The 27,577-nt window shown below is 49.7% G+C and overlaps 1 protein-coding gene across 1 annotated transcript in view; it reads left to right on the top strand.

Annotated features, from left to right (window-relative positions):
• MYO15B (myosin XVB) overlaps positions 1-27,577 on the top strand; it is a gene marked incomplete at its 5' end in the record, with an annotated part of 39,406 nt that overhangs the window by 5,265 nt on the left and 6,564 nt on the right. Inside the window, 44 exons of the mRNA XM_010407515.3 lie at positions 122-235; positions 1,843-2,004; positions 2,391-2,504; positions 2,911-2,969; positions 3,057-3,180; positions 3,561-3,656; positions 4,232-4,363; positions 4,537-4,662; positions 5,147-5,224; positions 5,559-5,707; positions 5,799-5,844; positions 6,219-6,343; positions 6,448-6,565; positions 7,048-7,223; positions 7,389-7,482; positions 10,735-10,792; positions 12,328-12,458; positions 12,562-12,657; positions 14,238-14,473; positions 14,555-14,733; positions 15,429-15,501; positions 15,927-16,133; positions 16,234-16,313; positions 16,505-16,602; positions 16,786-16,873; positions 18,228-18,335; positions 18,511-18,605; positions 19,154-19,375; positions 19,852-19,948; positions 20,295-20,474; positions 20,766-20,955; positions 21,073-21,163; positions 21,690-21,897; positions 23,316-23,431; positions 23,974-24,033; positions 24,272-24,347; positions 24,829-24,947; positions 25,152-25,270; positions 25,715-25,856; positions 25,993-26,104; positions 26,390-26,550; positions 26,812-26,924; positions 27,031-27,094; positions 27,331-27,403. Coding sequence (XP_010405817.3) covers positions 122-235; positions 1,843-2,004; positions 2,391-2,504; positions 2,911-2,969; positions 3,057-3,180; positions 3,561-3,656; positions 4,232-4,363; positions 4,537-4,662; positions 5,147-5,224; positions 5,559-5,707; positions 5,799-5,844; positions 6,219-6,343; positions 6,448-6,565; positions 7,048-7,223; positions 7,389-7,482; positions 10,735-10,792; positions 12,328-12,458; positions 12,562-12,657; positions 14,238-14,473; positions 14,555-14,733; positions 15,429-15,501; positions 15,927-16,133; positions 16,234-16,313; positions 16,505-16,602; positions 16,786-16,873; positions 18,228-18,335; positions 18,511-18,605; positions 19,154-19,375; positions 19,852-19,948; positions 20,295-20,474; positions 20,766-20,955; positions 21,073-21,163; positions 21,690-21,897; positions 23,316-23,431; positions 23,974-24,033; positions 24,272-24,347; positions 24,829-24,947; positions 25,152-25,270; positions 25,715-25,856; positions 25,993-26,104; positions 26,390-26,550; positions 26,812-26,924; positions 27,031-27,094; positions 27,331-27,403 — 5,305 coding nt within the window. The remainder of the gene's footprint in view (positions 1-121; positions 236-1,842; positions 2,005-2,390; positions 2,505-2,910; positions 2,970-3,056; positions 3,181-3,560; positions 3,657-4,231; positions 4,364-4,536; positions 4,663-5,146; positions 5,225-5,558; positions 5,708-5,798; positions 5,845-6,218; positions 6,344-6,447; positions 6,566-7,047; positions 7,224-7,388; positions 7,483-10,734; positions 10,793-12,327; positions 12,459-12,561; positions 12,658-14,237; positions 14,474-14,554; positions 14,734-15,428; positions 15,502-15,926; positions 16,134-16,233; positions 16,314-16,504; positions 16,603-16,785; positions 16,874-18,227; positions 18,336-18,510; positions 18,606-19,153; positions 19,376-19,851; positions 19,949-20,294; positions 20,475-20,765; positions 20,956-21,072; positions 21,164-21,689; positions 21,898-23,315; positions 23,432-23,973; positions 24,034-24,271; positions 24,348-24,828; positions 24,948-25,151; positions 25,271-25,714; positions 25,857-25,992; positions 26,105-26,389; positions 26,551-26,811; positions 26,925-27,030; positions 27,095-27,330; positions 27,404-27,577) is intronic.

Below are 27,577 nucleotides of genomic sequence, written 5' to 3'. Positions count from 1 at the left end.
TTCAAATTCTGTGGTTCTGGCCTCATCCTGCTGACCCCAGCATCTGTGTCCTGCTCTGTGAGTGTGTTCTGCAGGGGTTTGGAGCTGGATATGGATCAACTCCATGAATGTGTCTCATCAGGCCCATGGTGAGAGGAACTACCACGTGTTTTACGAGCTGCTGGCAGGGCTGCCCGTGGAACAGAAAGAGGAGATGTACTTGCAGGAGGCAGAGTCCTACTTTTACCTGAACCAGGTGAGTGAGCTGAGGGTGCTCTGCAGCAGATGGCAGAGAGAAACGGCCAAGGCATCCTTCTTTTTGGTTAGAGACGCACCAAATCACTTTGCTCCCCTGCAAAAGACTCTCAGGACTATGCTAAAGTCAGCTCTGCTCCTTCTCATACTCTGCTCCTTCTCATACCTGGTCTAAGAATCAGCGTCTTTGTCTCTTTTGTGATCATTTTCTCACCTTTCAGGCCCCTCTACTCTGGAAGGACGGACTTTAACAAGTTGTGTAGACTCACGGCTCCATCGTGTGGTGGAAGACCCCTTTTCTCACTGCCTCTCCTTTCGAAAGTCTGCAATTTCCTGTGGGATTGCAGGGAGGATTTCTTTCTACCTTCTGCAAAACACCTGCTTTATTGACTGAGTCAATGGGGGCAGATTTTAAACCGCTGAAATATACTGCTGATAGCAATTATTTAAATGAGAAATTTGTTTGTCAGACTTACATCAAGTCACAATCTTGGAACATCTTTTTTTTTATTTTTCTTTTTTCTTTCTTTTTTTTTTTTTGGTGTGTGGATTTTGTTTGGGTTTTCTTAAGATTGTTTTCCATAATCAAGGAGGTCACAACAATAGCAAGAGATTTTTCCTATTTCAGCGCGAGCCAGCTTTCCCAGGTGGCAAATTCAAATTCTTCACAGCAGCTGCGGTCAGGAGGAATCCTCGGCAGTGATTGCTATCACCTCGCCTTCAGGCGAGGCATGGACAAGTCCCATTAATGACTCAAGGATGGAGGGCAATTAAGAGCCCAGCCCTTAATGTGTGATTAGTGGTTCCTGGCTGGCAAAGCACTGTGTAGCAAAGTCTTCAGGGTGATAATTAACAGGAATATCCCAGCCTGCTGCAGAGAAGGACAGGGGACAAGATCAGATTGTGTAGGAGAGTTAGCAAAGACTGACAAAATCTCTCTTGGATCTTGGCAAGGAGAAGCCCAAGGGCTGCCTGGACCTCATCCTTGTCTCACCAGAATCTGCTGGGAGGCTGGGAACTGTGGTCAAAGAATGCCCTTGAACACAAACAGGTTGTGCAGAACCCCCCGATCCAGGATTTCTGTGACTCTTAGGGTCACAGGCAGTTGCTGGGAGTGTCCTCCTGTAGAGAAAAAAAGAAGCAGAGGAGTGATAAGCCCATGTTGTAGTGAAGCTCCGTGGCCGAGATGAGACAGGCTGTAACCCCGGGTGGCTCTCTGGGTGCATGGAACCCCATCTGCCTTGACACACTGGGTTCCAGTACCATTTGGGGGAGCAACTCTGCCATGATTTACTTCAGAGAGGACTCTGGCACCACTTCTCCTCTCAAGCTGCACCCCAGCAGTGGGCAGGGGGATCCTGGGGAGCTCGTACTGGAATTACAACAGGAGCTTGGCATGTGTGGGTAAGAGAGACCTTAATCTCAAAACTCCGGAGAGAAAAGAGACTGGCCCCTCACAAGTGTTGAGTTTCCACTAGTGGTGTCTTTGGTCTCTTTACTTCAGATTCCCCCAGTCCTTAAAACATTGAACTACTTCTCAGAAGATTCCTGCTGGTGGCTTAACCCCTGCCTGGGGCTGATCACGATTATCTGTCCCTTTTCTCTCAGGGCAGAGCATGTGAAGTGATGGGGAAGAAGGACAGTCAGGATTTTCTGGTCTTGGTGCAAGCTCTGGAGGGAATCAACCTCTCTGATGATCAGCTGAGCTCCACCTGGGCTGTCTTGGCTGCCATTCTGCAGCTGGGGAACATCTGCTTTACCTCCTATGAGGTACAGTAACCCAGACAGCTTGGGAACGGGATATTTGTGCTGAATATTACTGTTCTCCCATGTGGTGGGACCGAGGACATGATTCCTGACTGAACATGGCATCCTTTGAAGACCTTTCTGTCCTTTTAGTGTTGGGCTCTGGACTGGTCTAGGCAGGGACAGAAGATGGAGGCAACCAAAGGCCATTAGAGCTCGGTTGGCTTTTTAAGGAGCCAAAATGAACCTGAAGTTCTACCCAGGCTGTGACCAGCTTTGTGCAGCTGAGGTGCTGTTGACAATATTGATACAAGAGGGACCTTGTATCCCTTCCATTGTTCCTATCTATAATATATAGTAATATACATAGATAGATAGTAATATATAATAAAGAACACTTTATTATTTAGAAAGAATCCTTTGAGCATGCAGCCATTGCCAGTGACACCGAGATTCAGATTGTGGCCAATTTGTTGTGTGTCTCAGCAGAATTCCTGCAGAGAGCTGTCACCCACCGTGTCACTGTGAGTACCCTTCAGATGATTTCTCATTCCTCCTGAAGCATGGGATGTCCTGCCCCAATGTCCTAACCTTAGAAGGCTTAGAATCTGGGAGGTAACAGCAGGAATAAAATGGTTGGAATGGGCTGAACCCCTCAAGGCAGTTCTGTAAAGAGGGCAGGACTCACATCTAGGAGGGCTCTTTTCTGACATGAGTGGCTTCAGGTTTATCACTTTGGCCAGTTGACTCCCATCTCTGGCAGCAAAATTCTGGGTTTAGTTTTTCTTTTGATACCTGGGTAAATTCTCAGCCAAATAGGAACAAATATCCATTTATTAACTGGGTTGACTTCCTTGTTGATAAAAAAAAAAAGAAAAAAGGTGTTTTTGTGAGATGATAACAGTAAATTCTGTCTCTTTATATATCCAGGTTACATCTTACGATCGGATCTTCACCCCTCTGTCTGTAGAAGGAGCCATTGATGCCAGGTGACTTCTGCTGATGTCTGGGTGGGTGAGATACACCCAGGGGTGCTGTCTTTGCAGTAACTGGTTCTTCTCCCCTCTCCCACTCAGGGACTCCATTGCCAAGTCTCTGTACTACCTGCTCTTTGAGTGGCTGCTGCTGAGGATCAATGAGTGGTTGGCTCCCTGGGAATCCGACTGTGCCGTGGGCATTGTGGACATCCATGGGTTTGAGGTCATTGTTCATGTTCTTTTGCTATGGCCTGGGCAGTGAGGGCATGTGGTCATCATGGCCTTGGAGTTTTTTACTTGGGACTCCTGTTAAAACCTGTGTGTCCCAATGAATGCTGACACCAATGCAATACAACACGGGGCTGTGCATCCAAGAGTAGATCTTCTCTTCTTTATGCTCCTTCACAGCTTGTCTCATCTCTTGCTGTTCAGCCTAGTCAGTAAGCCAGGCTGAGAGCTTGCAAACCAGCCAGAAGATGATTTGAACTGTTGGGGTTCATTCACACTGACCAGAACCAGCAGCTCAGCTCAGCCTGTGCAGCATTTACAGGGAGCCACAGCTCCCTGGGCCTTGGAAGGGATGATTCCTTTTTGTCTTCTCAGGATCTGGGGGTGAACAGCTTGGAGCAGCTCTGCATCAACTTTGCCAATGAGCACCTGCAGTGGTTCTTCAGCCAGACTGTCATTGCCCAGGAAGAGGTGAGTGGAACTCAGTGGAATTCACACCACCTGAAGGCAGCACACATGGAATGAGCTGAGGCATCCTCAGAGTATCCTTCAGCAGGGAACAGGAGGCTGGATGGTCCTCTTGAGCAATATCCATGGAATCCTAGTCCAAAGAGCTGCCTGTTTAGTATCTTTTACTAATTCTGCAGTAAATGAAGGGAAGGAGATTTTGTCAGTACCTTGCTCCCTTTTCCAGATAAGTGAGTTGGTCATAGTCAAAGAGCCCAGATCTCAGTGGGTACTTTAAAAGCCTGTTTGGCTTCTTTGTAGCATTTTCTGTACCACTCATGTCCTGGAGATGAAAGTGTATTTATCAGACTTGTAGCCTTTTACAGTTCACTTTATCACTCAGCTTAGCAGCCTTCCTCTCTCAAATCAGGAAAATCATTAGTGGCTTTAGGAGAAGTTTCATGAGACAAAACCAGACAATTCTAGGCAAGTTCCTAACAGCAATGAAACATTAACTTCCTGATAAACAACTCAAACCCTCTATTAACTCCCTCCATTTTTCCTTGTTTGCATGGCTGGATTTGGCCTTTAACATGCAGGAGGAATACAGCCAGGAGCAGCTAGCTTGGATTCCTATTTCCAAGATGTACAGCGAGTCGTGCCTGGATTTCCTTACTGCAAAGCCCCACGGCATCCTGTGCATCCTGGATGACCAGACATCCCTGACTCAGGTGAGGAGCTCTCAGCCTCTCCTGGGATCCCTTTCATAGGATGGTTAAGGCGAGGCTGTGCTCCAGAATGATTGCACAAGTATTCCATGTTTTTACCTTTGGTTTAACAGCGGCCTTTCAGCCTACGGAGTGTGTTGCAGCATCAGGAAATGTGTTTGTCATCTCCTTTACAGGCCACAGATCACACTTTCCTCCAGAAGTGTCATTACCACCATGGAAACAGCCCTTGGTACACCAAGCCCAAGCTGCCTTTGCCAGAGTTCACTGTGCAGCACTACGCTGGCCCTGTCACCTACCAGGTGAGCTGGCAGGGGCTTGGAGCAGCTGGGGACAAGCTTTGGGTGTCCTGATGGACCAGCTCTGTGATCAAAGCTCTCCTCTTGTGACTGCACATCCCTCTAGAGCATCAGTTTAGCAGAAGAGAGGAGTTTGTTATTAAGAGAGGCAACTAAGATGCCTCTGGGGAGAAGCAAAATAGGAATTGCCCTCAGTGACACAACAGCCTCAGAGCCCTGGAAATCCAGGAGAGCTCTTGCTGCCAGAAAAAAAAGTGAGAGGTCAAAGCCTGCTGGGCAATGTGGAGGGGAAAAGGAGCAATCCCTTCTAAAAGCAGCAGTCATTGTCCCCTCCAGCCTGGTGGCAGCAGGAAGAACCAGCTTCATTCTCCAGGGCTTTTCTCTTGTTCCACCTCTCCAGCTGCCTGCCCCCAGTCCGAGTGTGTGTAACAGGGGTGTTTGCCTGAGTGGTCTGAATGGTGCATCAAATCAGACTTTGCCTCTGCAGGTCCACAAGTTTCTCAATAAAAACCGTGACCAGCTGCGGCCAGAGGTGCTGGATATCTTCTCCCAGAGCCGCCTCAAGGTACTGCAGTGGGTCAGGAGGAACATCTCTATTGCAGACACCCAATGATCCACTCATTATCTTTATGTGAGAAGGAGAAAGATCCTGATCAGGTGTCAGGAGAACCTGGAGAAGTCACAAGATTTATTTTACTGAATTTACTTGGGAATTGAGCAAATTACCTCTGCCCACAATTGATGCATTTTATATATAAACCACACAGACTGCTCAAGGATGCAGTTGCATTCCTGACACTGCCAGGGGCAAGGGAAAATGGCCCTCTTAAGTTTCAAGTAGAAGAGATTCTTCTTTCCAAGTAGTTCAGAGAGTTTTGGTAATTTCTTTGTTTTTGCAGGTGGTGTCTCATATTTTCCAGAGGGCTAAAGCTGCCTATGGTCAGCAAAGGGAGCTGGGGGCCAGGGGCAAAGGGCTCAGGCCTCAGGCCTCCACACTGGTGTCCAAATTCCAGCAGTCTTTGCAGGACCTCACAGCCAAGCTGAGAGGGTGAGAGATGCTGTTGGCACCCAGAAGTGTGAAGTCTTCCAGGGTCAGCACAGAGAGGAGGGTGATCCAGGTTCTTGCCTCTGTTTTCCAGAAGCCATGCTTTCTTCATCCGGTGCATCACCCCTAATCCCAGGAAGGTAGGGCAGCACCCTGAGGTCCTCATGGAGTCTCTCAGTTCCTTCATTCTTCTCCAACAGCTCTCCTTTCACAGCTGAGATTTTAACTTCCGTGTTTCATTTGACACCTTGAGACTTTTCTTCCCCGTTCTGTGTCCCACCCTTCCCTGTGGCCGTGTGAGTCAATCCTGTGCTGCAGGAGCAGAAGCCAGGGTCAGTTTGGCACCAAAGTATCCTTGGGCTTTGTGTTCCATGGCCCACAGCCCATGGCAAGGTCCTGTCCAAGGACAGGACAAGAGAAGGAGACCCTTTCTAAACTCCCTGCCTTCTGTCTCCTTTCTTTAATTTTTCTTTGTTTCTTGTTTTTCATTTTTTCCTCTGCTGTATCTTTGCAGCTGTCGAATATCTTTGATGTGGAATATGTCAACTGCCAGCTGCGACATGCTGGGATACTGGAGGCCATCCACATTCAGAAGGAGGGATATCCAGTCCGCCTGCCATTCCAGAGCTTCCTGGCCAGGTACAGGGGTGTCCTGGCTTGGGATCCCCCAGCCTGGATGTTTTGTTCTCTGAGGGCTCCACGTACAGCCCTGGTTTTTGTCACACCCCATCCTCCTGTCCCAGGTACGGGCTCCTGGCTGGGTGCAGGCCCAGCAGCTTGGGGCAGAGGGAAGGCTGTGCAGCAGTGCTGGCTCACGTGCTGGGGAACCCCTCGGATCTCTATCAGATTGGAGCGACAAAGGTGATGCCTACAGAGAATCCCATCTGGACTGCACAGCCCCACCCCCCCAGGCTGGCAAAGCATGGAGAGGAGCTCAGTCTCTGCCCAAAGAGGGAGGGCCTTGCACACCTTCCCCTCTCACCTTTGCCTCTTGTCTCCAGTACAAAAGAGGCATTTTTAGCACTTCAGATTAACAGGAGACTCCAGCTCCAGGCCTTTGTAGCATGGCCAAGTGGGCATATCCCACAGCCAAGTCCTCCATATACCCAGCATTCCTGGGCTTCTACTTTTGCTGCCTGCTAACCTTCATCACTCCCTGATTCCCTGTCCTCCCCAAATACCTCTGTCTCTGTCACCCGCACCTGTGCCTCCCGCCCTCCCCAGTTTCCTTAGCAAGAACCCTTAAGGGCTATGAAGGGACAAAGCAGCAGTTTTTATTATTGATCAGCTCTGGGAGAAGCTGCTGCTTCCCTCGTGGGTCAGCAGCTGCTGCCTTTGCCCAGGTGTTTCTGAAGGAGAAGGCCAGGCAGCTGCTGGAGAGACGATGGACCCAGAGGCAGAGCTGGGCCGTTGTCACTCTGCAGAGGAAATTCCGACATCTCCTTCACCGCCGGCGCCTCCGTGTCCTCCAGGAGAAGGTCACGGTCATCCAGGCTCACTTCCGAGGCTACCAGGCAAGGTCAGGAGCCAAAGGCCAGCCAAGGGATAGCCCTTTGGCCTTGCCAAGGGACAGCCAGGTGGGGATGTCCAGGCCCCTCCTCATGTTGGCTCCTAGCCTGCTCCGTGTGTGTTTGTGGCTGATGCTTCCCTCACTAGCCAATTCTTTTCTTTTCTCATCCTCTAGGAAGCGTTACAGGAGGCTGAAGAAGGCTTTGGTGCAATTTAAAACCATGATTTTAATCTCCAGACCTTTGATTCAAAGGAGGAAGTGCTGCCAGGTAATAAAAGCCCTCTCAGAACAAGGTGTACAGGAGGGGCTATTTCTGCCCTAAGCACAGCGAGCTGGGGACTGGCTGAGGCCAGGGCAGGGATGGCTCTGGAAGGTTTGTTGGGAATGATCTAGAGAGGTGTCCTTCACCCTCTGTCTGACATAAATGTAGTCAAATGAAGGAAGCACAGAGGCTGGAGCCTTCTCTCTCTAAATTACATTCAGAATTGGCACAGGTATTGCAAACACAGCTGATTCATGGGTCTGGCTCTGTGAGCTTCTCCAGGCTGCCCTACATGAGACAAGAGCTGGTTCCATCTGTGATCTTCAGAGCTGCTGTTCTGCTCAAGCTGTAAGGAGTTGTTCCTCTTGCTCTTTTTGTTGCCCAGTTCAGTTTCTGGTGACTGGAATGCAAGATTTTTCAGTCCACAATGATCCTCCCCTGATCCCTTACAGCTGCCTCAGGCTGCTCAAGCCTTTGGCCTCTTGGAAATCAGCTGGGGTGAGAACAGGATGGCAGGTTTTTGAGAAGATGGAAAATGGTGTACAGGGTGGTTCTGCCAAATGGGTATAATGTATTCTGCACAAGCTATTAAAATAGAACTGGAAAGAGGAAATCAGACCACTCATCCCTAGAGTAGCAGCAAACATCTCATAGCTGTCAGCTTCATGAGGGAAGGACCCAGCACAGCTCATGGCATGGCTGAGGGCATGGTGGGGCAGAGGGTTAAGGACAGTGGTGTTGATACAAACCTGCAGAGGTGCCTCCTCTCCTGCCACGCCCAGCACAGTGTGAGTTTCTGTTGTTTCTTGCCCCTCCCATTTGGACAGGATCCAGCTTTTCTTTCTCCCAGGTAACCACAACAGTGCAGCTCTTTTGAATCTATTTCTGTTCCTTCAGTGTTTGTTTGCTGAGGTCTCTGTACATGCAGTAGCAGCAACAAAGGTCTCAAAGTTCACCTGCTGCAAAGTTCCTCCTTTCCCCCCACCCCACGGCCCTGCCCTTTGGACTTTAGCTTGTCATTGTCTTTCTCAGCCCAGCCCTCATAACCTGCCATGTAATCACACTGCTCTGCACCACTGACAGGCAGGAGAGAGAGGCAGAGACAGAGACCCTCCTTCCCCATCTTGGAGCAGGAGTAAGGTGAGTGATGAGGCTGGGGAACCATAGAATGCATGGGAAAGGGCAGAGCTGTGAGGGAGTTTAGCTTTTGGTATCCCTCCCACCCTTCTAAAGGGTTTCCTCTCCATGGACAAGCTCATCTGTCTGTGTTCAGGCTGTTATCTTGTGTTTTGATGCTGGAGAGGTGAGGGAACATTTCTGGCAGCTGCTGGGTGCTTCTTTTGTCCTGAGCCACATCAAATGCTCAGCAGGGGAAGGTGTGGCACGATGCTGGGCAGGTGCTGGAGGCTCTTGCTGTTGAATTGTGTCGTGCAGGGCAGGAGGTGTTTCAGCAAAGCTCATGTCTTTGCCTGGGCAGCCCCTTCTCAATACACTGTGTTGGGGTCCCAAGAAGGCTCTGTAGCTGTTCTGTCATTTTATCTTCTGGAGCAGGACACCAGCTCCTGGCCACCCCCAGCATCTGTCCTCATAATAGCTGGACATGACTTCATACACATCTTTTCCCACCCTCCATCCTCTTTTCATCTCCTAACAGCAGGAGTTAAGGGAAAGGAAACAAAGAAGGAGCTCCCTGGCCTGTGGTGACACAGAGAACAGTCCCAGACAAGGAATGGTGAGTTGTCAAACAGTCTGGGAGGGTCTGAGATCAAAAAAATCAGGTTCTCCAGGTGTTCTCCCTCCCTTGTGCCTCCTCAGCACAGGTTTGCTGGGGAACAGCAGAACACCTGGAGGGGGTGCACACATGTGTGGAACCTAGTACAGAATGCAGGTTAGCTTGGTATGAAGGGCCTTCTAATACAGAAATATCTCATTAGTTCAGTGTTTGCCAAGCTCTGGGCACAGCCAGGTATCGTAAATCAGTCCTGAGGCAGAGCACTGTGTTTGTTCACAGCACCAGACCTGGTCTTCAGAGGTGGAGGGGAGAGTATTTTTGATGACCATGTTCCATTGTGAAGGGTGGGAATGAGATAGTTCTGCATAAATATATTAACAGAAGCTGATGTAGAGGAAGGGATGTATCAAAGGCTTCATAGCACATTTAACCTGTATCAACACTTCTAACTAATGCCATTATTTATGGACACACATTTGCTGCAGTGTGTCCATAAATCTGAATCGAAGGGAATCTGAATTGATATTATCCACAATTCTGTATAGATGTGTCAGTAACAAGAAGAATAATTAGCCCTGGGTGCTCCTGTATCACCTGCTTCCTCAGGTGTGGATCCAGAACTGTGGGATTTCACAGTCCTCTTCCTGAATACATCGTTGAAAAGCCAGACTTTAAGTCAAGTATATTCTCGTGAGCAAAATCAAACTGATCAAAAATGCTGCGGATCTGTCTTTAAGTTTTATGTGGAGAGAGATGTCAGAAGAATGTGCTGTGACAAGAGGATTTACTATGCAGATCTTAAAAAAACAAACCAAAGAAACCAAAAAAACCCCTAAAAGCTCAGGCTTTGTGACTTTGGCTTGGTTTTATAGTGCCTTAATCTGAGTAGTTCTGTCTGAAACGCCCTGAGCTGACACTACATGCAGTGGTGCTGACACACTGTTGCATTGGCCCATTTGCTCCCTACCCTGCAGCAGTGCAAGGTGCAAACCAGTGAAAATCAAGTCTCATTAGCCAGATTCTCATCTGGATTACCCAGGTAGAGATTTGAACCTTCTTAGGAACCTCCAACACACATCAAAGATCAGAATCAGGTCTCTTTTTATCCTGTAGCACTTTTGGATACTGAAAATCAAAAGAAAAATGTCAGGAAAGTGCAGGAGGAAACAGCCCTTACCCTTCAGGTGCAATCTCTACAGTGCAATATGCCAGACTTGTTAGGAATGAGAGATGAGTCAAAGAAAGCCAACTTTCCTGTCATTCCCCTTGTGGCAGTTGATTCTTTATTTAGGAATTGCTCCCATTTCCCTCTTTGCTGACCCATGTCACACAGCTGTGTTCATGTGATACCTCCCTGTTCGCAGCAGTTCTGAATGTCGTGGAGGCAGAAGTTACTGGGTTGGCTCAGATGCTCCATCCCTGTCCTGGCAGCTTTTCCAAGGCAGTTTCACTCCGTGTCAGCTCAGGGTTTTTATGTGGTTCCTCTGCTGGCAGCCAGTGACTTGCTTACTTGTTTCTCTCTCCAGGATGTGGGGCTGCTGGAGATCCCTGCAGAGCTCGCAGCCCTCCTGCGCTCTCTTGAAGGTGAGGAATCCTCCTCCTTCCCTCCCTTTCCTGCACTGTTTCACTGTGTATCTCCTTGTTCATATCAATGTATGTGTTTGGTCTCCCTGCTGCCTGACACTGGGTTGGATTTGTTTCATTATCCTTGCAGTGTAAATATGATAAAGGCAAATGGTACCATGAGTGTTGTTTCCTGACATGGCAGGGAGGAAAAGAAACTCGGGCCAGGGAGCAAACCACCAGCTTGAAAATCAGTATCTTTGTTAATTCTTCAGCTCTTCTTTTGAACTGGGCTGGTAGAACTGATGGCAGGGATGGTGCGAAACTCTTTGGTCAAAGTTATGTTATAACAAACTGCTTAATGAACCCAGGTCTCTGGCAGAGAGGAGTATCTGGGGTGGAAGAACTTAAACCCATCTTTTACCTACTCTAAAATATTTAAGGAAATTGAAGGGGAAGAAAATGACAGTTTGGGCAATTTCAAAGAAATATTTTTAGGTTTTGTTAAAAATTACTTTCTCAAAAAGAATTTTAAAATAGAAGGAAGGAGAAACAGGGTAACAACTTGACTGTGGAACAATGTAATAACTTGAGACATACCAGTTTATCAGTCCAAGGATATAACAACATAATAACTTAAGGATGTAACAATATAACAAGTCAAGTATGTGTTAATTTTATCAATTTAGGGATGCACCAATTGGTTTTCAAATCACCAAAATACAACTAACTGCAATAATTTCATGAGCTGTTAATCTGACCTTGAGCATTAAGTTATTTGCAGTTGTGTTTCCTCTGTAGCTCCCTGTACAATGTGAATATTTAAGCTGCAAATAGGTTGAGGCAGGATTTGCCTCTCTCTGTCTGTACAGTGTCAAACCCAAAGCCAGCTGTGCCTGTGGCCTTCTGTGGGGGACAGTAAGGGACACAATCAGGCAGAAGAGTCTTGTGAATTGGAGCAGACTGTGCTGGATTCCCAAATACCTCACATTTCATGGCAGAGCCCTCCAGGGACTATCAGCCGGTCTAGTGAGCAATGTAAGCCAGAGGAGCTCAGGGAACAGTGAAACTGCTGGCAATGAAAGCTGATGGGATGTAAACAGGGAGGATGGGAGAGCATCAGGGGACACGTTTGGAGATAGAGGAATGCACAGGAGCTGTGCTGCATTGAGAAATCCCTTCTCAGTGATGTTTGCTCCTCTCTCCCCCATGATAAATCCCTCATTACAAAGCCCTCTCATTTCCTTGTTGACTGAGCAGTTGTCAGCAGTATCTCTGCATGGGCTCAGCGTTTCCTGCCATGTAAATGCTGCAGAGCATCTCCAGGTGTTCTCTGGGGAGAAAAGTCTGAAAGATCAGAGCTGTAAAATCTCTCTGGAGAGAGTCCTTGTGGTCTCAGGGAGGTGAAGCTGTGCCTGCTGGGGGGTCTGAGGCAGCAGGGCTGGGCTGGGTGTCCCTGGAGTGCCAGGGCTCCAGCAGGGTGAGGTGCAGGTCAGCCAGGAGTTGCTGTGTGAGTTGTTTGTGTCCTGCCACCACCAGACCTCCTTCCCTTGCAGGTCGATACCGAGCACAGGCCAACCAGATAACTGAGACCCAGCCCCCAGAAATCAAGGTCAAGGATGACCTTTCCCTCCCACCCACCATCAACAACTATCCCTTCTCCTCCTTCGTCAAATCACACTTCCAGGTGGGAACACTTCTTATTTTTCTTCATGGCTTCCCCTGTGGGCAGACACACAAGTTCTAGTAACACCAGGAGCCAATCTCTCTGTCCTTTCATTTCTTTGCAGAAGCCAGATTTCCCTGCCCCTGGTCAGCCTCTGCAGCACCCCTTAACCCACCTGGATGCTGAACACCAGGAGAGTGCACTTGAGATCAACAAACTGGTAAGAGATGTCATTCTTGACCTTGCTGAAGGACAGGTGGGCACAGACAATGTTTTGATGCCTTTATACAACAAGTTGCTGCTGGTGGATACTGTTCTTACAATACATGGAGGGCTGGAAAAGCAGAATAAATTGCTCTTTTTAGGCCCTGGAGCAGCCTGGCAGAGATCACACACAGCCCCTTAGAGTTGCTGTGTTCTTGGGGAGGCACAGAGCAGCCACAGACCCCTGGGGTCAAAGTGAATTACCTGGTGGTGGAGCCTCAGAATTTGGCAGGATGTAGAGGAATAGGACTGCTAAACTTTAATATCCCAATATTCCAGACTCAGAAGCAATGATAAGGGAACTCTGTCTTCTCAAACACCCATCAGTCATTAAAAAGTTTCATTTAACCCAGATCTTTTCCGTGATGTGGTTTATAGCAAACATCTCGATTGCACCTCGGGCTCACAGATGTGTCACTACCCAACAGGGGACAGGGAGCTGTTGTGTAAAGGCTGGGAAAGGGCAGGGACTTTGTCATCAGGAAAACTACACCTGGAACCACACCCTCACTCTGTAGTGTTTGCCTGAAGGGGATGGTGCTGCTTCGTCTCTGTGGATGTGAAACAGACATTTCTTTATATTTCTTCTTTTAAATGGTAATACAGAAATGTTTGAAAATAGAATGAAATTCCAGATACTTTCTAAGTAAACGTGGTAATCTTTTTTGGGAATTACATAGAATTAAAATAAGCCCATTAAGAAAGTTAATACCTAAAAACAGTCTCTTGTTTTGTCCTTATGATCCCAATTATAGAATAGCATAAGCTTCAATAAAATCTTGTGAATAGGATTGTGTTTAAGCAGAATACTATTATTTTTCTAAAGATCAAAGGCAGTTTTTCTCTGTTGCTAACGAAGTAGGGATTTACTACAAAAAATTCCATGAGAACTAAACAATCACCATCCCCTGTTTTTCTCAGTGAATCTCTGACATGCTTGGTACCATTAACTGTTTTTAGAAGTGTTGTTATTCTTAAATGTTCTTTCCAAAGCTGTCCATTTTAGAAAAATTTTAACTCGTGACATACTGAAGTGTAGAGGATGAAAGAAATCATTCTGTACCTAAGGGTGAGAAATACAAACTAAAAAAGCATTGAAGATGTCGATATGCAAAGCAAAGAAACGGAACCATTTCTTCAGTGAGTGTGTTGAGACACCACATCCCATAGTCCTTGGTATAATATTAACTGGTTTTAAACACTCAGTGGGCTCAGCAGCAACTATCCCGTGGTAATTTACTTGTGTGTCTGAGCCCTGCCCAAGGGGAAATATTTTACTCTAGACCAAATTCTGAGTCATACCTCAGAAGACACTGAAATCACCGTGACTTTCAGTCAGGATCCAATCGCTATAAACGTTACCTCCCAAATTCCCCAGCACTTTGGTGGTGCACAAAAACTTGAGGACAGACCCCAGTCTGAGTGTTGGCTACTCAGGCTCACAAACATCCTGGTGTCTACAACTTCTTACACCACAGTTTGGGACAGAGGGTTACAGCTCCAGTTCTCTCTTTTTTTCCCCCTGGATGCTCCCAGATTTTGCGGTTCATTGGTGACAAGAGTCTCCGTGGCTGGCAGGAGGTGCTGCTGGGCAACTACATTGCTGGGAGAGGTCTGAGTGACACTGCTCTGCGCAATGAAATCTTCAGCCAGGTGGCTGCCCAGACCTGGAGGAACCCAGACATGGAGCAGAGCCAGCGAGGCTGGGTCCTGATGGCGACTTTGCTGAGCTGCTTTGGCCCCTCACCAGCACTGGAGAAGCCACTGCTGAAGTAAGAGGAGAAAAGACCAAGGCAGGTTTACACAGGGGTTAAGAAGGATGAGTGGTGCTAAATGGAGCTGCCTTTTCCTAGGTTTGTGTCAGACTATGGCATGGAGGGCTACAACGCCGTTTGCCAGCGCAAGATCCTGACAGCAGCTGAGTGCACAGAGGCAGAGCCTGCACCCTCTCGGGCTTACCCTCCCACCCAGCTGGAGTGGACAGCAAACCAGAGGAGAGGGAAGATGGTGCTGGATGTTCATACCTTTAATGGTAACCCAATCTTCTGCCCTCCTGCTGTCTTTTAGTCTCTAAGGACTTTTTCAGGATAGAAATCAGCATTTGGGTAATAATTCCCTCAACTAAGTGAAGAGGATCAGAATGCTGTTTGCTGGTACAACCATGGGGGAAACAAGCATCTGAATCTAGACCCAAAACTTGCAAAGTCTGGGCCTGGTGGGACCTGCTTCTCAGGCTGAGGGATGAGATTGTCCTGGGTTTGGGCCCTTCTCAACAGAGGGTTGATCTGCCTGTGCATCTCTACAGGGCTGGTTTTCCTGCTCTCCATTACAGCTCAACCTGTGCAGCAGTAATTTGTTACAGGGACTTTCTGCCCTTCTCCTTTCTCAAATATTACCCAAATCTACCTCTTGAGCAATCACAGCTCTGTGAATTGAGCACAGAACGTCCCTGCTCTGGCTCCTCGTGAGTGGCATGGTCCCCAAGCAAACCAGGACACTGCAAAGGTTTTCACCTGTCAGGCTGGAAATGCCAACCTGTGCCAACAAACAGATATTTTGGGTGTGAATGTGTGCATGTGGAGCCTTCCATGACCTTTCAGTCCTCCTGTGGCCCTGCTCAGGAGTGTGTGAGACTTTCCAGCTGGGCTCTGCCTGTGTCCCATGGAATGTGGGTCCTTTGGGTCCTGCTGGGGAGGCTGTGGGTACTGACTTTGTTCTCTGTGCTAGAGGAGATGTTCTCAGCTGAGGTGGAGTCCTGGATGACTGGGGAGCAGTATGCAGCCTCGATCCTGAGTGCAAGGTACTGCCAGAGGACGGGAGAAGGTCTTGGGGTGTGAGAGAGGCTGTCACAGCTCTGAGGTTCAGACTGGTTGGGCCTGCAGGCTGGAATTTATAGGGTCACATGTAGAATACTCACTTCTTGCCCACTGCAGCCTGTGCTCCCTTCTTCACCCTTAACATAACCCTCAACCATAAACAGTGGGCCTCTTTAGGAACAGAGGAACCACTGGTGTGATTTGTGAGAGCAGCTTCAGAGGAAAAAAATTAAAAATGACAAATCTTGAGTGATTCTGGGTTTTTTTCCTAATCCTGGGCACTTAATAGTTGATTCACACCCTAAATCTAAAGGACTTAAGCCAGGATAGACAATGTGAGAAGAAGCTGAGTGTAATGTTTTCCTTCCTCTCCTTTCCCCTGCTTACCTGGACACATTTCTTCTCTCAGGGGCTGTGACAAGAAGACTCGAGGGTGGTCTATCTCCATGTTCACTGGCAACACATGGCAGGACCTGCTGGGCTGTGACTTTGTGCTGGACCTCATTGGAGAGATGGAGGAGACCAGCAACTTCAGCAGCTCCTCCCAGGCCCCCACTGAGTACCCCATCAGTTCAGAAAGGGACAGGAGCATCCTCCAGTCCTCTAACCTGGACACGTGAGCCACCTGTTCCTCCTGCCCCACCACTTTGTGGCCCTGTCACCCAGTGGTTCATCTTTCAGCACTCTGGCCCTCATCTCATTTTCCTCTTCATCAGGATCCCTCCTGCTCCAGGTATCCAGGCCCCTGCCTTCCCCCCACCCAGCCTGCCTCCAGAACTCATTGGTCTCCATCCAGGTGAGCTTTAGCCCAGGACTGTGGGAGACACTGGGAAGGGCCAGATGGGCCCCAGCCAGGGAATCAGGGCAGAGGGGGAGTCAGGTGGTGATTCTTGTTGTAGAGCTCCACTCTGACACATGACTAACAGGGACTGGAGGCAGGGGAATGTTTCTTCCCTGCCTTGTCACCAGACTTGTCTCTGCTCCCAGATCCAAGGTTCAGAGATGACCTGAGGACCCCTGTAGGCTTGGATCACTACGTGGATGATCTCTTCAGCCCTGTGCTGCATCAGGGCTCCAGAGTACCTGTAAGTCCCCTCATGTTCCCTCCTGCCTTCTCTCTGCAGCTCTCCTGTCTCTGTGAGTCCTTCAGCTTTTTTCCTGCCTGTTCTCTGCCCCTGCTCAGCTCAGATGTGCCTTTGGATGTCGTCCCCTCCAGGAATTCTGTCCCTCTGAGCTCAGATAACTGTTTTGGATTTATTTTGATGCAGGATATGGAGAACAGGGAGAGTCTCACCAGCCGCATGAAAGGAGGTGGGAAGATTGGACCCACACAGAGAGGAATCCTTCCTTCTACAGGTCTGTAAGGGCATGGGGACAGCTGGGAACATCTGGGACCACATGAGCTTCAATGAGCACAAGTCAGGGAGCCCCTTAAATGCTAATTATTGTGTGGGCTCAGCTGGTTCATGAAGAACACTGGGCTTTAGCACAGGCTGCACTCTTCACTCCCTGGTGAGACAGATGCTTTGGGAAAGGTGTTAGATAAGGGAATGACTTTGTTGTGCTTTTAATTTCTCTTGAGCTGGTCTTGGGGTCAAGGCAGCAGGTAGCTTGTTTCTGACCCAGGCCACCTCTTTCCTAGAAAAACACTTGTAAGTCTTGTATTCACCTTCTCTTCACCCCAGGCTTTCACAGAGCAGTTGGTGCCTTTATCAGGAGTGGTTTTAATCTTTCTTATTACTTCCTCACAGAACTTCCCATCATCTGTAGCTATTCCTTGGGTTAGTAAGTCTGAACCCTGAAGAGGTTCTGGTTTGTGTGTTTGGTTTCTTTACTTTTCCTCACTTCTGTGGAGCTAAGACTCTGGCATTTGCAGCAGGGTGGAGTCAAACACCAACTTATTAATGGCACTGACAAATCTGCATGGATAGGAACACACCCAGCAGTCTCAGAAAGGTGGGGAATGTCCAGTTCAGTCATTCCTGAGACTGGAACTACTTCTGGCTGTTGGAGAGGCTCTGGAACATGACAAGCCCTATCACAGATCACTGTCTGATGCCAGTTTGTCACTTACGTGGCTTCTTAGATGAGTGAGGGATATGATGATCTTCCTATGGCATCCCAGGGCCATTCTCACTGGTGGTGACATCGTGGTTCAGTAGATTTGTGCTGTGTGCTGACTCCTCCCAGCTGAGTCTGACCCCCACACCCCTTGCTCTGCTGGCTTTGCACTCAGTGGGGTTTGTTTGTGACCCCATGTGAGACTTGACTGCTGAGAGCAGAGGAATTCCTTTCTCCCCACAGCTCCTCCACGTGACACACAATGGATCCAGGCCAGGGCTCATTGTTCATCCAGCCTTGCCACCCACTGCAAAGAGACCAATACAGATGTGACAGTCCCAGCCCCAGAGATCTTTGCCCAGCCCTTAAGAAAAACCCTCCTCTGTAATCAGACACAGGCACAAATTATTTATAATCTTAATCATGAAGAATGGTGGTGTCCTAAGCCATGTTGCAGAAACAGAGTCTGGATACTGCTATTTAAATTCTGGCAGGCCACACATCTTTCTTTGGTTTCCTTTTTCCACCTGAGTTTTGCTGTGTCCTGCTGTGGTTGGTGCATGTGGAGAGCACCAGAAGTGAGAATATCTCAGGATATTCTCATTTGGAGTTCTCCAAAAGCACTGTGCACTTGGTCTTTTGCCTCTAGGCTTCCCTGGAATGACTCAAGCACCAGTTTACCAGCCCATGCCCTCCATGGTGGGGATGCCAGCAGCCATGCCCATGATGGGGGCTGGTGGGGTTGCACCTATGCCAGGTAAGAGCAGTGTTTCTGTAGCTCTAGAGGGAAGGGGATGGGAGGGAGGTGTCAGTGGAGCCTGTGCATTTCAGTGTCAGGTGAGGGGCTCAGTGAACACTCCAGGCTGATGCTCAGGCTCTGTGGGGAATGTTCACCTGTAGGATTTTGAAGATGATTGTGTTGTCTTCCACAGCCATGGTGATGCCCCAGCCCCTGGTTCCAGCTGTAGATCCCAGCCAGCTGGCAGCACAGCAGCAAGCCTTTATCAACCAGCAAGCCATGCTCATGGTGAGTGGAAGGGCCGCAGGAACTGGGGAAGAACCATGCACTGGTGTTTGTGCCTTGGAGGGGAGCCCAGCTCTCCTCCTCTTTGGGCCTGCTCCATGTCACTCTGTGCTGGGGTGAACTCTATAAAGTGGGGATTATTCCCTGCAAAACTGGGACCCCTTTTCTTGCCCCTTTGTGTCCGTGGGGACATTGAGGCACCATCAGTGAGTGAGGAGCAGGGACAGGAGCAGGCCCTGAGAAGATTCAGCTGCAGTTCTCATGGGGTTTTAAGCTGGGATTTGCTACAGATGCATTCTGCTTTCTGTGCAAAGCCCTGTGAGTGCATGGCAGTCCCAGGCTGGCAGCTGAGCCTTTTGGGGGTGTTAGGAGCTCTGCATCCTTGGCCAGCTGGGAGAAGAGTCCCTGGGCATGCCTTGTCCACATACTGGGAAATTTGCAGTGCACCATGTGGATGTTTTGTGATTAACAGTGAAAAAGCAGGACAGCCCGTGACTGGTGGCTGGGTTTGTGTAGCCTAGAGCTCATGGACCTTGCAATTCCTTCCCCAGGCCCAGCAGATGACCCTTCAAGCCATGAGCATTTCCCAGCAGCAGCAGCAGCAGGAGCTGCAGAAACGGCAAAAGTCTCTTGAAAACTCAAGGCCAAGAGTCTCAAGCCCAGCACAAGCCTCATCCCCAGCCACTCTCCCAAAACCCAAGCAGCCTTCCAGCAGCCAGGCTGCTGCAACACCACCGAGGTCTCCAGAGCCACCAGCTAAGGCAAAAGAGCCGGTATGAGCAACAAACAGCCGTGCTGGATTTGGCCTGAATTTCATGTTTGGTGTTAGCCCTGCATCCATCCCTGTGTGGTGGTGGTTTGGCAGAGAGGAGAGCAGAGATTTGTGCTTACTGATGATACTGAGACTTTTCAAACTCTGCTTGCTGAGTCTTTAAGGATCAAACCTTGGTGGCATTTGCTCTGTGGGGGTTTGGCTGCAGGGTTGGCCAATTCATTTCCAGTTAAACTGAATTTTTCCACAGGGAAATGAATTACTCTGAGTTCTTTATCTTCCAGCAGGCCTCTAATATAATCCTTCTTTGTGCTTGGCTGAGGATTCCTTGTGTTAGAAACGGATCTGTTGGGACACTCCTGGATGGGGAGAGGTTCTAGATCAAAACTTTTTGAGACAAAATCACCCCTGAGCTGAAGGGCACTGCAGGGGTACTGCTGGCTGGTGCCAATTAAACAAGTTGTGCACTGTCTGCAGGATTATGACTACATGGAAGAGGAGTTCTCCAGCAGTGGGGATGATGACTATCCTCGGGAAACCTTCCAGCAGAAGAGAGAGTACTTCCAGAAGATGGGTGAGCGTCTGCCACTTGGGGAGTTTCACTCATCGTAACACCTTGCTCTGCAGCCTTCCTGGCATGCCCAGGTGTTCTTGTCTCCCCGTCTGGAACCCAGCTAATCCCTGCGGGAGCTGCTGGTGATATGTGTGCAGGAGTTTTGGGTTCTTGTTCAGCTAGCTACAATTCAGACTGTGAGCTGCTGAGGGGCCAATTTTCTAGAAGTCTCTGGGCTTATGACTGCCACATTCTCCCTCACTCTAGGAAACAGGTTTTTGCTGACTGAGGCAAGAGTGGGAACTGTGCCATCAGTGCCAGATTTTCTGTGTGGGTTTGACCAGTTCAAATCCCCCTTTCTATGCAGGAGAGCAGCACATCCGAGTGAAGAAAGTCAGACCTAGCAAAACCTGGACTCCTCCAGCAAAACCCCAGCCAAAGGAGGAGGAGGAGGAGGAGGAGAGGAAAAGAGAGGAGCAGGAGAAGAGGAAAAAAGAGGAGCAGGAGAAGAGGAAAGAAGTGAAGCCTGTCCCTAAACCAGAGCCAGGTAAGATGTGCAGTGCAGACCCAGGCTGGTTGACAAGGAAGAACTTTCCAGGAACATCAGGCCAGGGTTCAAGCAGAGGAGGAAAGGATCTGGCTCTTCTGGGAGTCTGCATCTTGACAGGAGAGGAAAAAGAAGAATGTCTGAGCTTTGGGAAATGGGATCCCAAATTGCGTTTTTGTGGAAGGCTTTGGCCAGCCAGCATCAGAGGGAAAGAAAGGGAATGTCAAATGAGATAAAGGGATTTCTCCTGTGCCTTTGCTGGTCTGTTGATTACAGTTGTCACCCCGACAGCTCCTGCTTCCCCTTTGCCACCTCCTGAGCCAAAGCCAAAAAAGGAGACGCCAAAAGTGAAGAGAGAGCCGCCTGTAGTGAAGCCTTCAGACCCCAAGGCACGTCCTGCACCCAGCCACGAGATTGGGAACATCATCAAAATGTACCAGAGCAGACCAGCCCCCGAGCCCCAGCCCATCGAGCCCATCAGGTGAGAGTGTGGAGTCCACCCTGTGGGCAGGAGGGAGATGGGGGTTCTCCATCTCAGCTCTGCCACGTGGCTCCATCGTGCCCAAACCCCAGAATGCTGTTCCCTGTTCCCTTGCAGGAGAGTACCCAAGCCATTTATAAAGAAGAACGACCCCAAAAATGAGGCTCTGGCCAAGCTGGGAATGATGAACATCTCCCCTCTCCCTTCGGTGAGTTCTTTGCTCTCTGGTCACTTTAAGAGCTCAGCAGAGAGAGCCTGTCCATCCCATTTCCAGCAGGCTGGGATCTCCCTGGTGCTGCAGTAGCAGCCAGGTGATTTCTGGTTGGGTTATGAGGTAGCTGGGAGCTCACACCATGGTGCTGCCCACCCTAGACTGGGTTCCAATCTGTAAAGTCATCTGAGGTCCTGAAGAAAAGGCTCTGGAGCAGCAAGTCCTTTTGTGAGATGCTTAAGGCTGATCTGGAAGCAAGCAACTCATGTTCTCCACGTTTGGCACCAAGGCTTTGGCTTGTTAACATCCTTTTTTCCCTTCTGAACTGGAAGCTTTGATCTCAAATACTTGGTCCTCTGGGTTTGGTTGATCATGTCTTTGTAGATTTTGTGTTGATCTAAAGGCAGTGGCAGGCTATTGCCACAGATCTTGCTCCATGGGTGGGCTGCTGCCCTAGGATGACTTAGGACAGAGCCCAGGAATGCAGAGAAAAGCTGGCTCAAATGGTTTTGCTGTCTTCCAGCCATCTCCTCTACCACAAGAGAAGAAAACACCTCCACCTGTCAAGCCCAAGCCAGGCTCAGCTTCCAGCTCTATCAAGGAAAAGCAGTTGCCTCTCCTGTCTATCTTTAGACCAGAGGGTACCCCACCAGCTTCCCCGGCCCCTCATGCTCCCCCTCTTCCCCCCCCAATGCCTGAGGACCAAGGGAGGCAGGAATCCACAGGGAAGGGTGAGTATTGATCTCACCCATGTGGGATTTGGTAGCAGGGCAGGGAGGGGACAGGGCTCGAATCAGCCCAGGAGAGTCATGGCACAGGTCCTGTCATCAGTGGGCCAGAGGCTGAGTGAGCTGTGTGAGACCAGGGGGATTGTGCAATCAGATCTGTGGGTAGGCAGAGAGATGTCACAGTTCCAGTCTGGCCCAGCAACCAGCCTGGCACTTCCCAGCTCTAACTTGTCCCTTCTGATAAATGCTAAAAATAGAAAGGTCCTTTGGGCTACAGCTTTGTCAAGGTCCAGCCCACAGTACTGTTATTGTTTACCTGGGGCATAATTATCAAAGTGGCAATCAGTGGGTGGACTTTAGACCAGGGAGGAATGGGAAGCCAGGTCTTTCACCTTACAAACCTCTGGAGGGATCTTAGAGACAGGCAGAGGAATGAGGGAATGTTTCTCAGAGGGAGGCTGGGCCTGGGAGACCTTGGACACACAAAGAGTGTTTGGATGCTGCCCACTTTAAAAAAGTAGAGCTAATGCTTATCAGCAGTGGCTTGGAAGTGTTATTCAGTCTTAGTTTTGCCTCTGAATTTCAGTGGGAGCCTGAATTCATTTTATACATTGGATACCTGTACCAATGTATTTCAAGCTCTTCAAAATTCTCATCAGCATCACATTTCACAACCTGCAAGGAGCAGTCAGCCAAACACATTACTGAAGCTTCCCTGGTATAAAAGAAATTCCCTGTTAGTTCCTCCTCTCTTAAAAAATGGTTCTTTAGGAAGTCCTGTGAAAGTCAAAGTAACTGGATTAGCCTGAAAAATTCCTTCATGCTTTGGAACAGGGATATAGAAACAGCTGAAGTATGGGAATTACTACTTTACTTGTTTATGAACTCTGAAGTTTTGAAAGTTTGAAGTGCTTAAATGAAGACATTCCTACCTCATAAAGTAACAACTTTGAACAGTTGTTCAAAGATTGAGCCTGTCTTTAACACACCTGCAGAATGACAATCCAGTGCTAGTTTTGGGTGCCCTGTACCACAACCTCAGAGCCTCCAAGCTCAGGGGAGAACTTTTATGTCCCTTTGAAACCTTTAGCAGCCGGTTTATAATGACAAAAAGTGAAACCTGTGTCTTCAGCCTCAAGCACCAGAGGAGTATTTTCATGGGAGGCTGAGTGCTCCCCGTGCCTGGAGTGTTTCTATTCTTAGTACTGAACTTTGTGGCTAATACAGGAAGTGTAAACGCTACCAGAAATGTTGGGAATGAGTGGTTTATGCTCCCATGAGCTGGTCACTGGCCTTCAGGAGAGTCCCCAACAGGAATATTCAATCAGGAACTGTCCCCTTTCTCCCGGTAGGTCTTCGATGGGTGGAAAGGACCTTGTAGCCCTCACAGCCCATCTTCACTGCTCTTTGTCCCCACACAGACTCTGCAGTGACAGTGGCAGGTGATGATGGCATCAAGACCCAGCTGTACAAGCTCACCAGCAGTGTCAGCTTTTCCTATATCGACCCTGCCTGGAAAATTTTTCTGCGCAAAGAGGTTCGGTTCCTTGGCTGAGGATTGGCTATGGTGGGGGGAGACTCATCCCATCTTTGGTTAAAATGGGGTTTTTTGGTCATAGGCACTCAGTGTAAGACAAGGGCACAAAGATAGTTCTGGGATCACAGACATAGGAGCTGGAAGCAGGGGATCATGTCATGGGGAATCTGGGTCCTGCTCTCCCTTACTGACACTTGTGTCTCAGTTTCTCTGCCTGTCCTTTCCTTCCTCTCTAGACTACTGAGAAATCTGAAACCCGAATTTGTTGTTGCCTGGTGCTTTCCTGATAAAATAGTACAAATGTGTTTAAAATCAAGTATTGGAGAGTGTGCTAAACTCACCAGGGTTCATCCTTTGCTCTCACCACTCAGGTTTTGGTCCTTCACTCCTGGCCCTTCTGTTTACATACACAGCGTCTCCTCCCTGCCTGTCCCTGGAGATGAACTCGCTCCTCCCTGGCAGCAGGGCATATGGATTGCAGAACATCCCTGGGGAGCTACTTCTGCAGTATCTGTAACACCACTATTACCCTCCTCTTGCAGGTGTTTTACCCCAAGGAAAATTTCAGCCACCCTTATTGTCTGAACTTGCTGTGTGAACAGGTAAGCACAGGAGTGTGGCTCAAGGCCAGTTGTCTCTCTGGGGACAAAGCACCCCATAATTACATTGCATAAGTTACCTTCCCTTCTCCATCCCAAGCAGTGCAAGTCTCCTCTCCAGATCCACCCAGTCCAGCCCCTGTTCACTCCTCTCTGAGACTCAGTTTTACAGCCTCAGGAGCCCCAACACAGCCAGGTGTGGCCTTTGCACTGGAAGCCTCTCTGTTCCCTTCCTCTGCAGATCATCCGTGACACCTTCTCTGATTCCAGCTTTCGGATCTCCAGGGAGGAGAAGCGCAAGATGAAAGATCTGTTGGGTAATTAACAGCCCCATCACCCCTTCTCCTCTATGGCCATCCCAGCTTCTGGTCTGAAATGAGGAACTGGCCTCCAAGCCTTTCAGACAGGACTTAGGGCAGAGGAGAAATGTTTGTCACTGCAGCAGGAAAGCACATTTGTAGAGTGCAGTGTAGGAATGTTTGTTTATTCCAAATGGCCCTGAAATTCCTGTGAGCCAGAAAAACTTATTTCTGAAATGTTTATTGTGGGGAGAGGAAACTAAAGCCCAAGGATAGGATTTTGGTTCGTTTCAAATTCCAGCTGTCACCTTTGACATGATCTGCATGGAGAAAGGGATGGAAACCAGTAGCAGACTGGTGTGTGCAAGTGTCCTTTCCCCTTTAGTGTGGTTTGCTGTGCTGTGAACACTGAGGGACTGCTGGGAATGAAGCCCTGGGAAGAGGGAGACTTGGCCACCTTTGTCTTTCTGAGCAAGTAACTGTTTTGTAACCCTGCTAGCGGAGTTCCGAGTTGGCAACAATGCCCAGTCCATTCAGGAGGACGGCATAAAGAAGAGGATTGTAGTGGCTGCTCGGGACAACTGGGCCAACTATTTCTCCCGCCTTTTCCCAGTTCAGGTGTGTCTTAATTCTCTCACCAGACCCTGGGCTTGCTTTAGCTGTGGCTCAGTTCACTCTTTGTGTCCCCCTGCCTGGCCACACTGCAGTGATTCCGTACCTTCCATACTTTGCAGGGTTTCACACCTCGTGTGTGGCATCTCCTTTCCCACCCATGCAGGTGGGATGGAGCCTTCGATTCTCTGTGCTGCACTTCCCTTACAGGGTGAAAAGGGAAGTGATGTGCAGATCCTGGGTGTTTCTCACCGGGGCATGAGGCTACTGAAGGTGGAGAAAGCAGCTGGATACCGTCCTGAGCACCTCAAGATCCTATGCAGCTACTGGTGAGCAAAAGGCCCAGGTTGCTGCAGGGGGACAGTTTGTCACACAGAGTGTCACACAGGGTGCTGGAGGCAAACTGAATGGGGGAGCTGAAAATTCCAAGTCGAGCTGCGCTCTCTTGGCTCAGTGCAAGTGCTGTGCTCACCTCTGAACGACTCACAGGCCAGCTGTGAGTCACTGACCCTCCTGCTAACGATTCTGGCTTTTCCTTTTCCTTCCTACTTGAGCTTTGCTTACAACAAGTGAGCGCTGGGGGTGAGTCAGCTCCGTGTGTGTCATCACAGGGGGCTCCTCAGGGTGAAAGCCATGAGCAGCTGGTGAATGGCCAACATGGAGCGTGTAGAGGCATGCCTCCATTCCCAGTCCTTGGAATGGGCTCCCATCCCCACGTTCTGCACCCCAAGCTCTGGCAGCAGGAGCCTGAGCACGCTGCCTTGTGTTCCCAGCTTTGCAGATGTGCTGTCAGTGGAGCTGAGGGGCAGCAATTCCCTGGAGTTCTCCCTGAAGACAGAGCAGCTCATCCTGCACTCTCCGAAGGCTCCGTGCATCAAGGCCATGGTGGAACTCTTCATCCAGGAGCTGAGGCAGGTGAGGCAGCAGCTGGAATGCAGTAGGGAATGAAGGTGGTTTCCCAGATGAACCTGAGACTGTCAGTGGGATGACATCACCCGAGCCCTTTGCATCCCTGGGATGAGAACTGACCTGGCCATGGCCCTTTCCCCAGGACACCAACTATGTCGTGGCTCTGCGCAGCTACGTCGTGGATGACAAGAGCCTGCTCAGCTTCAAGAAGGGCGACCTCATCGAGCTGCTGCCCATGCAGGGCGTGGAGCCAGGTTTGTTGGGATTGGCAGGACCAGGATCAAGGGCCTGCTGGATCCATGGTACCCAGAACCAGAGGAATACAGGGTGGGCTGGTATCATCAGCCTCCAGCTCTGCTGGACAAGCCACCCTGTCCCAGTTGCCTTAGCTATAGGAATAGATAAGTTATATATATGTTACCTCAGGATGCAGGAAAACCTGGTGAGTCTGATGCTCTCCTTTGCCAGCAGAGAGCTTCAGTGCTTGTTTCTCTTGGCAGCTGCCCTGGTTCCTGACTCTTTCTCTGTTGCTTTTCCAGGGTGGCAGTTCGGCTCCACCGGTGGCCGCTGTGGTCTCTTCCCCACCAGCCTGGTGCAGCTGGCTCCAGCCCCTGACTACCTCAGCACCAGCATGGACAGACGGGCGGAGCAGCGGAAGAGCATGAAAGCTTCCCCGGAGAGCAGGAACACCAGCAGGGAGGTGAGCAGTGCTGGGGAGGAACATCCAGGGGCCATGGCCGGGCTCTGTGGGAGCTGCCAGGGTGGGTGCATGGCTCTGGTAGTGTCTGACCTCTGAGGGCAGAGGGAAGATGGTGAGTGCTTAGTCTTTGCAGATGAGACACTCAAATCCATCATAGTGTTGGAGGGGAGGCACCACATGCAGATGAGGTCTGGCAGCTGAGAATACACACTGCAGTTCCTCAGCTGATGTTTTAGGGCAGCTTTGGTGGTGTTCCTGCAGAGTTCTGTCCTCAGCCTGACACCAGAATCCAACAGCACCATGTTAGTCCCTGCTGGTGACCGTTACACCATGACTGACTTCGCCACCACCTACTTCCGAGAGGCTCAGTCCATGTGAGTAGGCTGTGCTCCTTCCCAAACAGGACCAGGGTAGTCTGACCCACACCAGGCCGTTTCTGGGGGTATTTCTTGGACTGCATGTTCCCTCTCCTCTGTCTAGGCAGGGCCTGAAGGGGATGTCTGCTGAGAAGAAGAGTGTAGCTGACCTGGTGAGGCACACCAAGGTGAGCCCCATCCCTCCCCCTGGCCACAGCCAGAACCCCAGCTCCAGCACTGCCTCTGGCTTTGCCCCCACATGGCCAAAGAACAGATCCTTGGCTGCAGTCTCTGGACAAGTGTAGGTGTCCCCTACTCTTCGGTGCTGCCTGTGAGATCCTGGGAGCTCGGTCTGTGGTGAAGCCTGCAGAGCACAGCTCTGCGTGATCCACATCCCTGGTTTATCCCTGTGTCACCCCTGTAGGTCCCAATCCAGGCGTCTTTGCTCCGGTACTCTGACAGTGAGCTGAACGAGCTGGCTACCAAGAACTTCCAGAGTAAGGACCTCCCTGGGCACAGCACTGCAGAGGGGGGAGTGGGGTGCTCGGGGTGGGCTCACACAGACACTGTGGGGCCCAGTGGGAGTGGAAACAGGGCGAGGAGGGCCCCTCCTAAGGCATTTCTGCAGTTCATAACCACCTGTGTCCATGCTGAAAGCTTCCAGCAAAAGG

The sequence above is a fragment of the Corvus cornix genome, chromosome 18 (assembly GCF_000738735.6).
Source record: "Corvus cornix cornix isolate S_Up_H32 chromosome 18, ASM73873v5, whole genome shotgun sequence".
NCBI classification, from domain to species: domain Eukaryota; kingdom Metazoa; phylum Chordata; class Aves; order Passeriformes; family Corvidae; genus Corvus; species Corvus cornix.
Note: the sequence above shows the minus strand (reverse complement) of the source record. Positions and strands in the feature narration are given on the sequence as shown.